Source organism: Oculina patagonica, chromosome 10, assembly GCF_052425735.1.
Source record: "Oculina patagonica isolate OP01 chromosome 10, crgOcupat, whole genome shotgun sequence".
Classification (NCBI taxonomy): domain Eukaryota; kingdom Metazoa; phylum Cnidaria; class Anthozoa; order Scleractinia; family Oculinidae; genus Oculina; species Oculina patagonica.
Window position 1 is genome coordinate 19,109,589 of NC_135767.1, and position 14,925 is coordinate 19,124,513.

General features: G+C 36.5%; 2 protein-coding genes across 2 annotated transcripts in view; both read left to right on the forward strand.

Annotated features, from left to right (window-relative positions):
• LOC144629148 (uncharacterized) overlaps nt 1-14,925 on the forward strand; it is a 55,596-nt gene that overhangs the window by 36,808 nt on the left and 3,863 nt on the right. The window lies entirely within an intron of this gene.
• On the forward strand, nt 3,635-8,075 carry LOC144628941 (uncharacterized). Its single transcript, XM_078487063.1, has 2 exons — nt 3,635-4,648; nt 8,032-8,075. The coding sequence occupies exon 1, from the start codon at nt 3,677-3,679 to the stop codon at nt 4,535-4,537; it is 861 nt and encodes a 286-aa protein (XP_078343189.1). The 5' UTR covers nt 3,635-3,676; the 3' UTR covers nt 4,538-4,648; nt 8,032-8,075.

A 14,925-nucleotide genomic window follows, 5' to 3' on the forward strand; every position in this document is an offset into this window, starting at 1 on the left:
TCCCAGTCTATTGGTTTCCCAAATTTTCAGTCCCAGTTCTACTATTTATTTGTTTGCGATTCCCAGTCTCAGTGACCCAAACCAAATTTCCCCAATGAAAATTTGCCCAAATCCCAGTTCCCATTTCATTCCTCTAGGCCCCTCTTCTTGGCTAAAATGTTTGAAAGCTGATTAACACTTACCTAGGATTTTAAATTAATTTAAGGTGATTACATGAATATATTGGTTTTGTTTTGTGGAGTTTGAGATATGTCAGTTTAGTCAAAAATGGAGGACAGAAATTTTAATAGAAAATCTCGCTGAAGATGCAAATCTGGAGTCAACTCGATTCAGTCCCTGAAAAATGTAGTACTCTGAGGGAAAAAATGTGGTTGATATGATTTATTGCTACCATTATTTGCTCGGTTTTTAGTCTAAACTCAACAAATCAGTTAGGTGGCAAAACCTTTTGGGGGGTGGTAGCCTGCAAAAAGACTCCAAGTGGAGCAGGGCCAAAAAGAAATAGGGGCATAGTGAGCCAAGGGTGGTTGCTATTACGCCAAGGCAACGCTGTGCTCCCTTTGTTTGCGGATTTCTTTTTTCGCTCTGCCCCACTTGGGAGCCTGGGGACTATGGGTTCGTGGTTTGGTGTGAAGCAAGAAGGAACTTGTGTGAGTACTTTTATTAGACTTACCCACACCTTTTAATTCACAATTCTATTTATTATCATTAGTAACAGCTGTTTTTTTTGTAAAGAAAACAATGTTAACATTAATTAGCTACACTCTGTTCTCCTCGTAAAAGATAGAGGCAATGAGTCAGTTATGACAAACGAAAATTGTATTCCCTGAAATAAAAAGGTATATTTCCTCAGTCTGTTGAGTCCTTTCTATGTTAAATTGGGGGAGGAGAGGTTTCTGGAGGGTACATGTAGATCAGATGACCTTTGTTCGGGTTATTGAACAGCCTAAAACAAGCCAGCTTTTTATTCTTGGTGTACATACAGAGTCGAGGCTCGTATGCCGCTAGTTTTTTTGAAGATTGTCCAGAGCCATGGCCTTTCTAGTATGATAACAGGTTAAGAAAAAATTAATTTCTTCTGAAGCCCATATATGCAGCACCCTCTGGTGCAGGGTATGCTTCACGGACAACCCTTACAACACATGATGGGCAGACCCTACGATTCCCTCGACCCAACTTTCCATATTTCCAGAGAATATATTGGCGATAGGCAGCCTTACGATAACTTGTCATTTCATACTCTGCATCCTCTGCTCGAATGTCGCATCTTGCCCGGATTGCTAAGGTGAGTACCTCTCTGTCCAAGACCACATTTCGAAACATTTCATATGAGGTGACACGCGATCTCTTTCCACAACATTTGTTTTCTTCGTCATTGCCCATATCAATGCAGATGTTACAGACACACCAGTTGACACTTTCTCTACCATCTGGACCATCTGGTTCTGGGTCATTGTCTCTACTAAGGAGATTTCTTACATAATCAAGGCTTCCACGTCTTGTACAGAGCACATCAAGGAGGAGCCTATTTCGTTCTTCATTGCTCAGTGTTAAAATGAAAGCCTGATAATTGTGAGAAATAGAGTGATTTCAGTAAACCCGTGAAATAGTTATTACACTTTTAGATACTATTACACACAAATTCCATTGTTTTCTTTTGTTTCCTTTTGACTACTACGCACAAACTGGTAGATATTATTTCACGGGTTAAATGAAATCACTCTAACAATTTGAGCTATCAGACCTTGAATGCAATTAAATTTTCCAGAAAAATGATTGCCATCAGTAGACAGGCAATAACAATTCCAGAATTTTTACAGCTACAATAGAACTGTCATTTTTAAAGTGTAAATTGACAGTCAAAAAACTAAAGACTTGTGGATGTTAATGAATATCGAAAAGACAGAAAAATAAGGGAAGGAAGTCTTCGATAACTGCTATAAAATTTGACATATAAACATCAAACAAATTTAATCAATTGACAACTAAAAAAACAATTTAGCTGATAACACAGTCGTCTACTTACAGTAGTCCTAAAACCGGTAAAATTAAGATTCGAGTGGTATGAGATTTGTGAAAGTTGAAAAGTGCAAGGGACGTAGTACTACTGATCACTACATACTTTGTTCATCATTGTACTGTAACGCCTATCTAACACAAAAAGTTTCGAATAAAATTACCTGCACACTTTCTCTTTCCCTTTCAAGCGCCAGCTGATGCCTCTCTAAAGCGCTGCTTGGAGGTTGAGGTCTGTTTGTTTCATTTATGGCCGAGGTAGGGGCAGCTTTGTTATTCCTGCACGGTTTGGCATTGCTGCCACACACGCAGTTCGCCGAGCAACTCAAACCCGCATCTCTGCATACACAACCGCGGTGTTTTCCACTTTTACCGCTGCAAGTGTTCTTGCATTGGCATGTCTGAAAGAAACCAACGTAAAATAAATATTTCTAATTATATTTCTGTTTTAATCGTGAACGAGAAAGTTGGGCCAGATCAAAACAATTTTACAGGTACCGGCGTAAGAATTTTCTTGAGACTCACCACTCTGCTTGGATGATTTTGTAGGCTTCTGGGAGCTACTGGTGAGCCATAGTGATTAACTGGCAAATCTGCATTGCTTTCTTCTCCTGTAACATCTAATAAACTTTCATCCATCTTCACAACTTACAGTCCAACTTCTATTTTACGCGCGTTAACACTTTCATTGAGAAACGAGCAAGCGATTTCCCGGATAATAACAACAACAGAGGCGCGCAAAGGACACTGGTTGCCAGTGTCCCTTTAAACACGGAGCTCAGCCAAAGCAGATCTAAGTAACAAACAGTCATGTTTTACAAATGTGTAGTACTTAATCTAGAAGACGCAAGATCCATAAATAAATTTTTAAAAGATCGACATATTTTCAAAGTGCAACACCTCAGCTGAAGGTCATCTTTCGGTATCCATTTCGCTACCACACACCTAACACACTTTTTCTAAGAGTTTCAGCCCTGGTTTGCGAAATGAACCAACAGTTAATTTGTTGCAACTCCTCGCTTACTAAACTGAGACGCGTATCAAAATATTACTTATGTTTTTATTACGACGTTTTTTTAAGTAAGCTTAGTCATCTCTTAGTCATTTCTAAGTCATGTCTCCCAGAAAGCGTCCTCGGGGAAAGTCATTCGTCCTGTCTGTCCGCCCAAAACGAGCAAAATGGGCCAAGACGATCAGGCCATCGGATTAAAGAGAAAACGCGCTTGAAATTGACAGTGCAACCATCAACCATTCCCACGACAGAACAGAACCCTGCACAACCAGCAGGCTCTTTTAATGTCAGCGCTTTAACTAACACCAATTTTGCCGCCGTTTCGCAAGCTGTGGGCCTCAAAGGAAATTTATCTCACGACCCAGGCTTGTTCCGTAAAAGGCGTTAAAGTATTGTGTCGATTTTTATGATCCCTCTACCCAAAACATCAGAAACACAGCTTTTGTTTCTGTATTTTCAGCTTGATTTTCCTTTTGTTCCCTAGTTCCCAATTATTTTATGGTCACGTTGCTTTGTTCTCTGAAATTAACTCGCTACCACACAGAGCATGCGTGACGTCCACGAGGACGGTTGTGTTTTTTGAGCGGGAGCCATTCCCTCTTTCTTTGGCCGAAACTTCGCTCGAAATCTGTGCTTTAATGTCACCTTATGCCGGAGAACTCTAAGAAGAACAAACGAGGCGCACGAGGCTCCACTGATGATGAGGTAAACGAAGCGAAGCGTCCGTTTAATATGGATGACAAGACCTCCAAAGAAGCAGAAGCGGAGCCAATACTGTCAGACTTGAAGGCGATGCTATTGGATTTGCAGGGGTCGGTGAATGCGATTCTTAAGGACAATAAAAGCCTTAAAGACGAAATATCTGCGTTAAAAACTTCATTTGATGCTCAAGGCCGCGAATTCAACAAATTAAAAGAGTCAGTCGACAAATTAAAGTCGGAAAACGAATCACTCAAGGGCGAACTTCTTCGCACGAAAGTGAAGTTGGAAAAACAACAAGAAGAAACAGATAACCTGTGGACCTCCTTAGATGACTTGGAACAGTACACCAGGAAAAACTCGCTGGAGATTTCAGGAGTCCCAGAAACCTGTTATACGTCGACAGAAGAGGTAGTTTTGAAAGTAGCTAACGTGCTAGAAGTTGACCTAACACCTAATGATATTGAAATTTCTCACAAATTAAAGCGCCGAGGAGCTAGAAATACGATTATAGCAAAGTTTGTTAGCCATAAGGCAAAAAGCAAGTTATATAAGCAACGTACCAAGTTAAAAGATATTAAGTTGGCCGATTTATATCCAAGTTTTGCGTCGGCCATTAACACAGATCGAATATTTATAAATGAGAACTTAACAAACTTCAGACGCTATCTCTTTGGTAAAGCTAACGGAATGAAAAAGGACGATCTCGTCTCCAGCGTATGGTCGATCGACGGGAAAGTATTTATCAAGACTTCCCCTGAAGGAAGACCTGTAAGAATTTTCCGCGAAGAAGACTTAGATGAACTTTAGTACTATTATGTTGACTAATCTGCATAAAAAGCTTAACTGAAAATGTATTCCGGCAATCATTTAGTCGCCAAAATGCCGCCCTTTTCATAATATTCTAGGCCATAGAATAGAGTTTTTTGTCGTCTGGATTATTGGCTAATTTCGAATAATTTAAACGATCTTGTAAAATCAACTGATATAGTCGCTGCCATAAGAACAGATCATGACGCAATTTCCTTAGAATTTGAAGAGATAGATAAAGAGCTTAAAGGCCCTGGTTTTTGGAAGATGAACTGTTCCTTTCTTACAGATAAAGAATATGTAGATAGTGTTACGAAAATGATTCCAATTTGGACGGCAGAAGGACAAACAGAACTTTCAGACGACCGTAGCGCTTGGGATTGGATTAAATATAACATTAGAGCGCATACTATAATGCATTCGAAAAAGAGAGCGAAAGAAAGAGTTGAGAAAGAAAGAAATCTTCAAAATGAACTCGACAAGGCAAAGAAAACACTAGATAAAACGTTAAGTGACTCCAACACTTTTCACTATCACGCAGCTCGGGAAAAACTGGAAGCATTCTATGAAGAGAAAACAAAAGGAATAATTATACGTACACGTGCTCGATGGCACGAACATGGTGAAAAAAGTACAAAATATTTCTTGAACTTAGAGAAAAGAAATCATGTCAAGAAATGTATACGAAAATTATACATTAATGGTATAATTAATACAGATCCGACTTGCATTTTAAGGGAACAGGAACGTTTTTATTGTGATTTATATAAAAGTGGCAATAACGATCCAGACACTGCCCTAAAAAGGTCCACCTTTTTAGGTGATTTAAATATACCAAAACTTTCCGAGGAACAGAAAAGAGCGTGTGAGGGTAAAATCTCGCTAGAAGAATGTTCTTGCCTCCTTGATAGCTTTCGCGATAACAAAACACCAGGAAACGATGGCATTCCTATTGAATTCTATAAAAAATTCTGGCCTCTAATTGGCGACAGTTTTATAAGATGTGCAAATGAGTGTTTTGAAAAAGGTGAGTTGTCCTGCTCCCAAAAACAAGCGGTGATCACTCTTATCGAGAAGAAAGGAAAAGATCGCTCACTCCTTGAAAATTGGCGCCCAATTTCCCTTGTTAATGTTGATACGAAAATTATGTCAAAAGTAATAGCTTCAAGAATTAAAAATGTTTTACCCGAGATTATTCATCACAACCAGACAGGATACGTCAAGGATCGCTTTATAGGCGAAACTATTCGATCTATTTACGATGTAATGGACTACACTGTCGAAGAAAACATTCCAGGCCTCATGATTTTTATTGATTTCAAAAAAGCTTTTGACAGTGTAGAGTGGGATTTTCTTTTGAAATGCCTAGAAGCTTTTAATTTTGGACCAGACTTCATTCGCTGGGTCAAAACGTTTTATAAAAACATACAAAGCTGCACCATTAATAATGGTACTGCTTCACAATATTTTACGCTTGAGCGAGGTGTCCGACAGGGAGATCCACTCTCCCCTTACCTTTTTATATTAGTTGTTGAAACTCTGGCAATCGCTATTCGTCAAAACAAAAGTATTAAAGGAATAATGATCGAGAACGAGGAAACTAAGCTTTTACAATATGCAGATGATACAACTGCAGTGCTCTCAGACATTAATTCAGCAAAAACATTGTTTGAGTTATTGGATAGTTTTAAAGCGATTTCGGGACTTGAGATAAACTGTACAAAAACCGAAGGCATGTGGATTGGATTATCTAAGAAAAACAAAACGAAACCCTTCGGAATCAAATGGCCAAATGAACCGATTAAGGCCCTTGGAGTGTATTTCACTTATGATCAGAAACTGCTTAAAGAAAAGAATTTCATTGAAAGATTGGACAGCATCAAAAAGCTTATCAACATTTGGTCCTCAAGAGGCCTATCAATTTACGGAAAGGTGACAATTATAAAATCATTTCTAATCCCAAAATTTGTTTACACATGCTCGCTTTTGCCCACACCTAACGAATTGATTAAACAATTGAATCAATTGCTATTTAAATTCCTGTGGAAAGGAACAGACAAAGTAACACGCTTGTCAACAATAAATGAATATGGGAAAGGTGGCTTAAAAATGATCGACCTAGAGAGCATGGTTAAATCTTTAAGATTAGCATGGCTAAAACGAATATTTAATGGAAATGATGGAACATGGAAGCAGTACTTAAAACGCCAATTAAAATCCATTGGGGGTCTTTTCTTTTTTAATTGTAACTACGATGTTAACGATTATACAATCTCTTCCCAGTTTTATCGTGAACTGTTATTGTGGTGGTCGCAATTCCGCGAAAATTTTGCTACCGAAAGGAACTGGCAAAACATCATTTGGAATAACAAAGAAATACGAATAGACAAAAAGCCTGTTTATTACAAAAATTATGTTGAATCTGGAATCATCTGTATAAAGGATCTGCTATTCAATTTAAACAATATTGACTCCTTTGACCGCGTTTCATATAAAATAAGTAAAACTAATTTTTTACAATGGACAGGCCTCCGCCACTCTATACCCAACCTTTTAAAAGGTAGATATACATGCCCGTCACTTACATCTCCTTCATTTTTCATTGACCACAACATCTTCGACGTGAAGAAAAAGAAATCAAAAGATTATTATTCGCTTCTTGTTATGAACAAAGCACAGCCTCCTAATATTGTTCATAAATGGAAAAGCGATTTCAATATTTCGGATGATCAACTACGAGAATTTTTCGCATTACCTCATTCTGTTGTACTCGAATCATATGTAAAGGCCTTTCAGTACAAAGTACTTAACAATATTCTTTACACGAACACGAAATTACACAAAATTGGTTACAGAACAAATGATTTATGTACTTTCTGTAAGGCGGAACCAGAAACTTTGTATCACTTTTTTTACCAGTGCCCCCACGTCAGGCAGTTTTGGAATGATTTTGAATCTTACTGGTACCTCTTGTCAAATCAAGCAGTTCGTCTTACTTTGCAAAACGTTTTGTTTGGAATAATATCAAAACAATGCCCTTCACTTGATTTACTAAATTATTTTATTATTATTGGAAAATTGTTTTTGTGGGACTGCAGAAGAAACCAAACATATCCTAAAATTCAAGGCTATCAGAACAAAATACTTATTAAATATGAAACTGAAAAGAAAATTAATAAGAAAATATATTTCGAAAAGAAGTGGATATATTGTCCCAGATAATAAGTAAGGAATTATAGTGCTAGATTCGCTTTTTTTTTTCCCGTGTGTTTTTTGCTGTTGTTGCTTATTTCTTTTTGTTGCTTGTTTTAATTTCGATTATTAAAAGTCCAAACTATTGATGTAAACTTGCTATATGAAAATTATTATCATCTGTTACTTAAATGTAAATTAACACTTGTTACTTTTTTTTTATTCCAATCACCTATGTAATGTTAAGTGTGTAAATATCAATAAAGGAAAAAATTAAAAAAAAAAAAAAAAAAAAAAAAAAGTTGGGAATAGGTTTATTAGATTAGGAAGGGGCAAGTTTCTCATATTCTGATTAACTTTTTGTACTGTTATTACTCGGTTTGTGTTTTTTTTTTTCGTCTGTTGTTATCTAGCTATTTATTAAGATACTCTTTATTTATTATTCAAGTTTATCAGTTTAATTATTCAGTGTCAACGTGGTCATCGTAAAAGAATGTCAAAGAAAAATTTATGCAAAATTCTTTCACTAAACGTTCGAGGATTGAGAGATTGTGAAAAGAGAAGAAGTATTTTTTCATTCCTCAAAGATCAAAAAGCGTCATTTTACTTCCTACAAGAAACTTACTCTGGTCTTAACGATGAATCGTTCTGGAAAAGCGAATGGGGTGGCGACATAATTTTTTCGCATGGTTCTCATCATAGTAGAGGAGTTTGTATTTTAATAGATCCATCAGTGCGAGACACAAAAATAGTTTATTCCCAAAACCACAAAACGACGACTCGGGAAGAATAGTCTTAATTAACTTAAATTTTAATGGTGTGGAATTGTCTCTCTGCAACATCTACGCACCTAATAATAAAAAAGATCAGCTTCAATTCATCGAGGAACTTAACAATTGCCTAATCGACAAATCAGAATTAACATCTCTCGTTATAGGTGGTGATTGGAACTGCACTTTGACAAAGAATGACAAAAAAGGTGGTGTACCGTGGAAGCCTACGGCGTTCCGAAACTGCTTACTTATCACGATGGACATGTTTGATCTCATAGATATCCAAAAAGTCAAACACCCAAATGTTAAAAAAATTTCTTACGAATCTAAGGCGTTAAAAATGAAATCAAGGATAGACTATTTCCTAATAGCTAAAACTCTAAGGATGTCTGTTCAGAAAGCTGATATCCAAAGCTCTATCGCTCCAGACCACAAGCTGGTTTGCCTGACATTTCAATGGGGAAAAGAAAATACAAGAGGTCCAGGATTTTGGAAGTTTAATAATTGTCTACTAGAAGACGAAAACTATATCCAGCAGATACGCGAACTGTTTCCTATATACAAAAGCAAATATCAAGATGTCACTAATAAGCAAATTCTTTGGGAGCTTCTGAAAATGGAAATACGTATGTTTACTGTTTCATATGCCAAAAGGAAAGTAAAAGTTAAAAAGAGTCGTGAACTCGAGGTAAAAGACCAACTAGATGAGTTAGATTGGATAATTTACTCAAGTGATGAATTGAGAAACATCGACCAAGAACTGAAGCAGTATGACGCTCTTAAAAAGGAATTACAGGAATTATATAAAGCCAAAGGAGAGGCAGCAAAGTTCAGAGCAAAATGCGCCTGGCTTGAAAATGGCGAGCGTCCAACGAAATACTTTTTTAACCTCGAGAAAAAGAACTACAATAAAAAGGTTATCTCTGAGCTTGAAGACGAAGAAGGAAATACTATAACGGACGACAAAGAAATTCTTTTGCAAATTGAGAACTTTTATAAGGATCTTTATTCCTCGAAAATCGGCGTAATGGGAGAAAAGTTAAATCAATTTACCGAGGATATAACAGTTCCTCAACTCTCTAATGAAGAGCGCGAAAATTTGGAAGGCCTCTTAACCTATGAGGAATGTAAGACAGTTCTTGATTCTTTTAGAAACGACAAGTATCCTGGGGAAGATGGTTTCACTGCTGAATTCTATTCATTCTTTTTTGACCTTGTCGGAAATGATTTAGTTGACTGCCTTAACGCAGGGTATGAAAAGGGAAAACTTTCAATTTCACAACGCCGAGGAATTATAAGCTTAATTCCTAAAGACGATTCTGACCTAAATTACCTTCAAAATTGGAGACCAATAACGCTGTTAAATATAGACTACAAAATCGCCTCCAAAGCTATTGCTAGACGCATTGAACCGGTATTGTCGAAAATTATCCATCCAGATCAAACAGGATTTTTAAAAGACAGATATATAGGGGAAAATATAAGACTCATTAGTGATATAATGGAACAAACGCAGAGATGTAATATCCCAGGTATTCTTTTGTCGCTAGACTTTCGCAAAGCTTTTGATACCCTGGACTGGTCCTGTATACAACATGCCCTAAAGTTGTTTAACTTTGGAGACGGACTTAGAAGATGGATTACCGTTTTTTATAGTGACATTGAAAGTGCAGTGGTAAACAAACAGATTGGATCAAACCTTCTGCTGGAGTTAGACAAGGCTGTCCGCTTTCTCCATACCTGTTTATCCTTACAGCGGAACTTATGTCCAATAAGATCCGTCAGAGCAGCGAGGTTTTAGGTATATCTCTTTTGAATAGGGAAATCAAATTGAGTCAGTTTGCTGATGACACTAATCTTTTCTGTGCAGATTTAACATCAGTGAAAAAGGGACTTGATATCATAGCATCCTTCGGGGATATCTCAGGACTTAGACTAAATTTAAGAAAAAAACAAAGGCTATGTGGCTTGGAAAATTAGTCAATGAGAGCGACAAACCATTAGGACTGACTTGGATTAAAAACCCAGTGAAAATTTTAGGAATCTTTTTCTCATATGATAGTAACGGTAACAATCAGCACAATTTTAATCTAAAAATTCAAAAGCTTCAGGCAAACTTAGACATTTGGCGATCGCGAGATTTGACCTTATTTGGAAGATCGAGTTCTTATTATTAAGGCAATGGGTGTATCGTCCCTCGTTTACTCTGCTTCGAATATCGACGTACCAAATGAGATTATAGGAAATGTGCAGGGCCGTCTTTTTAAATTTTTATGGAAAAATAAAAGAGACAAGGTTAAAAGAACTAGTACCTACCAGGACCACGTAAATGGAGGACTGCGAATGGTTGACATAGAGATAATGATAAAGGCTTTAAGACTCGCGTGGATCCCTAGACTGTTAAAAAATGGGGACCCAAATTGGAAAGCGGTACCGAATTACTATTTCCGAAAATATGGCGGATTGGAATTTCTACTGAAGTGTAATTATCGGATGGAGGACTTAAAAGAAATATCACGTTTTTACAGGGACATTCTATTATATTTTAAAGAACTCAAATCGCTTTACAATTGTCATAACATTCATGACACAATCCTGTTTAATAATAAGGAAATACTAATAGGAGGGAAACCCTTTTTGTTTCATGAATGGCTAAACAAAGGAATTAAGACGGTCATGGATCTTTTAGACATTGAGGGTAAAGTTCTATCTTTTGCGGATTTTAAATCCAAATTTCATCTTAAAAAGACATCGTTTCTCCATTTTTATCAAGCCATAAGTGCAATTCCAAACCACCTACTCGAAAAAGCGAGAGAGTTACTTAATTCTGAAGACAGCGGTATATGTTTTGAAGATATGACGTCCTTTCAGGTCGACAATAACAGTTTCTTAAACTTGACGAAAGCCAAAGCCAAAGATTTTTATTGGCTGTTAGTGAATAAAATCCATACAAACAGCCACACGGGGCCGAAACGTTGGGAAAAATCACTTACTTCCGAAAACATCAACTGGAAGAAAACATTCCAATCGGTTCACAAAACTGCTAAAGAATAACAAGTTGCGAGAATTTCATTTCAAGGTCATTCATAGTTTTTTTGTAACTAAAAAGGAGCTTTTCATATTTAAGATTAAGGAGGATGGAGATTGTACATACTGCGGAGAAACGGATTCGAGAGACCATACGCTTATTGACTGTCATTTCACAAAGTCTTTCATTCAGCAGGTGTTGCAGTGGTTCAATTCAACCAACAACTCGTCCTTTTCACTCAATACTGAAGAGATTTTATTTGGCCTTCCCAATACACCGAATGATGAATTAAAGAGAAAGCTAAACTACACTCTTTTATACATGTGTTATTATATTTATAAAATGAAACTCCAGAACGATTCATTATTAATCTCGGACTTTATAAGTAAAATCATTTATAAATATAGAATAGAACAACTTCTTTAAGTACATATACACCAGCTGTCTGACAACTTCTTCGCCTTCTCCTATGTGTAGTATATAGTTTCTTTATATTGTTTAGTGAAAGATTTCCACCGCTTCTTATATTAATTTGTAATATTTCTGATCCGTCGCCACTGTATTGTGAATTGTATATAGTATTTTGTAAATAGCGTTGTAATATTGTAAGTATTTTTTTTTGTGTGTGAATGAATAAATGAATAAAAAAAAAATAAAAAAAACTCCTTGGTTAGCCTCGAAGCTTTTCGGTCTGCACTTTCCGGGAATAACTTGGCTGCTATTTTTAAAAACACAGGTCCTGTTCCTGATCCATGTGCAACATGCAAACCAAATCAGTTAAATGGTGTAACTAATCCACAGGGAAACATTTTAATTCCTAAACGGCTGACTTTGTAAAAAATAACGTGAAGCTGTTTGAGAGCAAAAATTTCCAACGCCAGCTAAAAGATTTAATGGGCTAAGGGTTCTTAGAAAGCATTGCATTTGCTTGTAAATTATAAACTGAATGATTTCTTTCCATTAAAGAGCTTTTTATAAAGCTGTCGGAAGGAGCTGAATTTAACCTGGGTTTATATTTCATTTGCTTTCCGAAAACAAATAAGCATGCTTTTAGTAGACTGTATATAAGGAACTGAATATCATGTAAAAATGTATCAAGATGAAACTGATCATTTAAATACTTTGCTGTATACTTTTGTGGTATTCTTAAGGAAACCTATGATTAATATAATGTTGCAATAGAATGGGTTTTCAATAATTTTGTATTTACGAGAAATTAATGTCGGATTTAATTTCTCAATTTCAAGGCACTACTCATGTTTGTCGACCTACGTTAAAGGATTCAACGTTTTGTGGTGGGTGATCACGCTACAGAAATTATTTCATCTGAAGTTCTGACCAACTTTTGCAGGCTAACATATACTTCCATATAGCATTTGACTGTTTGAACAACTTCGCCGCTAAGTACAGCAACGTAACCTCCAATGCAGTCGTTTTTAGGGGCGATCGTGAGTGAAACACGACTGCACGAGTCATACGCGCTCTTTTCAAGTCGGAAACTACACTGAGATCACACTTAATAGAAAGTACGACCAGAGACGCTTACATCAGTGAGTGAAAATGAAAGACCTACGTAGTATGCAAGTCAAGGATTACGACCAAGATATCTGACTACTGTAAATAAGACGTTCTTATAATTTTTTTTTTTTACTTTCTGTATTTTATATATGCTCAGCCCTGGTCTCGAGTCCATGCGAGTATTCATGTTATATTTACAAGATCAGAAATGCGAAATCAATATTCAAGGGAGCTACGTCAAAAACAAAGCACCATGAAAAAATTGGCAACTATCTAAAGTTGGTCGTTCGTAATCCATCATTATCTTCATCAGTCGAAACCATCCTTCTTTATTTTCGGGTTTAAATCACTCCGCTGATGTTTTTCTAGGTTAGAAAAACTCTTATTTTGAGGTTTCCTTCGAATTGAAAAAAATCAGAAAAATGGCTTTAATGACACGCATTGTAGCTCCTTTAGGGTTAAAAATGAGGTTTTATATTTGCATAAATGTGACAAACAAACACACTTATCACCGAGAACTCAAACATTCGTGATCAAATACAGTAAAAACCCGCGTGTAAGAACCTAGAAATTAAGAACCTCCTGGCAGAAATTTGCTTCCTTAATACCCCAAAAGGTTCTTATATGTGGGGTTAAACTATTTTATTTATAATACAATAACTGTATTTTATCAAAAAGGATGTCTTTAGAGATCAAGAATTGCACAGGGAAGCTAAAAAATGCCAGTAAGTACCCCAAAATATAAGAACCTGTTTTGCCAAACTCTAAAAAAGCAGGTTCTTACACGCGGGTTTTTACTGTAACGTAAAATCCTAAACAAAAATTAGACAACGTATATCTCAGCTGTTCGTCTTAAACAAATCATCAAAGGCAACAACAAACATTAGACAACGGACTACTTAGAGTCTATTTGCATTGATGTGACAAACCCCAGGGGTACTTAATTTATACGGGAAGGCTCCCCCCGAAGTCTTAACCCTTATCCTTCCCGTACCATTTAAGACAGAAAAGGTAACCCTTCTTTATACATTCTATAGGAAAATGGTACCTTTTTCACATACGTAGAAAAGGACTACCGTTCTCTTATTAATTTTTCACGTGAATAACTCCGTAAAATACTTAATGAAACGGCCGTTAGGTGGGTATGTTCGAGATATTTTCAAAGGTCTTTTTAAATACCTTATTGATAAGGAAAAACGTAATTTGCATTAACTTTAACACACATCTACATACGCGACTACAATGCTAGTTTATTCAATAAACCTCGTCAGTTGGTAGCCGTTTAAATACCTAAGTGACAGTTTTCCTTATCCTTTTGTATACTCCAACTCGTAAAATCCCTAGCCTTTTATATACCTACAGCTTGAAAACGGTACCCCATTCGGGCGGAGCCTCACCTTAAAGTTTATTACATAGGCAGTTCCCCCCACCCCGGGGACAAACTGACACTGACAAGGTCTCAAATATAACACATGTTATATTCTCACCAACGAAATTTGCGTGCCTATTCACACTGACAAATAAATGAATAGTTGTACCACATCTCGGAAGAAAACGGTCCATTCGACAAATACCAATGCCATTGCTTTTAAAATAAGTTCAAATTATAATTTAAAGATTCTAAACTGAAAGAAAAATACAACGCACGAGGACTGGAGTTTCGTGTTCGTTTGACAAATACTATTGTGTGAAATCAAATGATTTGCAAACACGATATGCTTTCAAATTCATCGTTAAAAGCAATTATACAGGTATAATTTAGGTTTATATACACAGGTGCCGTGTTCTCAAAGCGGTTAAATAAAAAATCATTTAAGTTTAATTTAGCTTTGTACACATAGATTCGTTTTCTCAAAGTTGTCCAAAACACCTTCTAA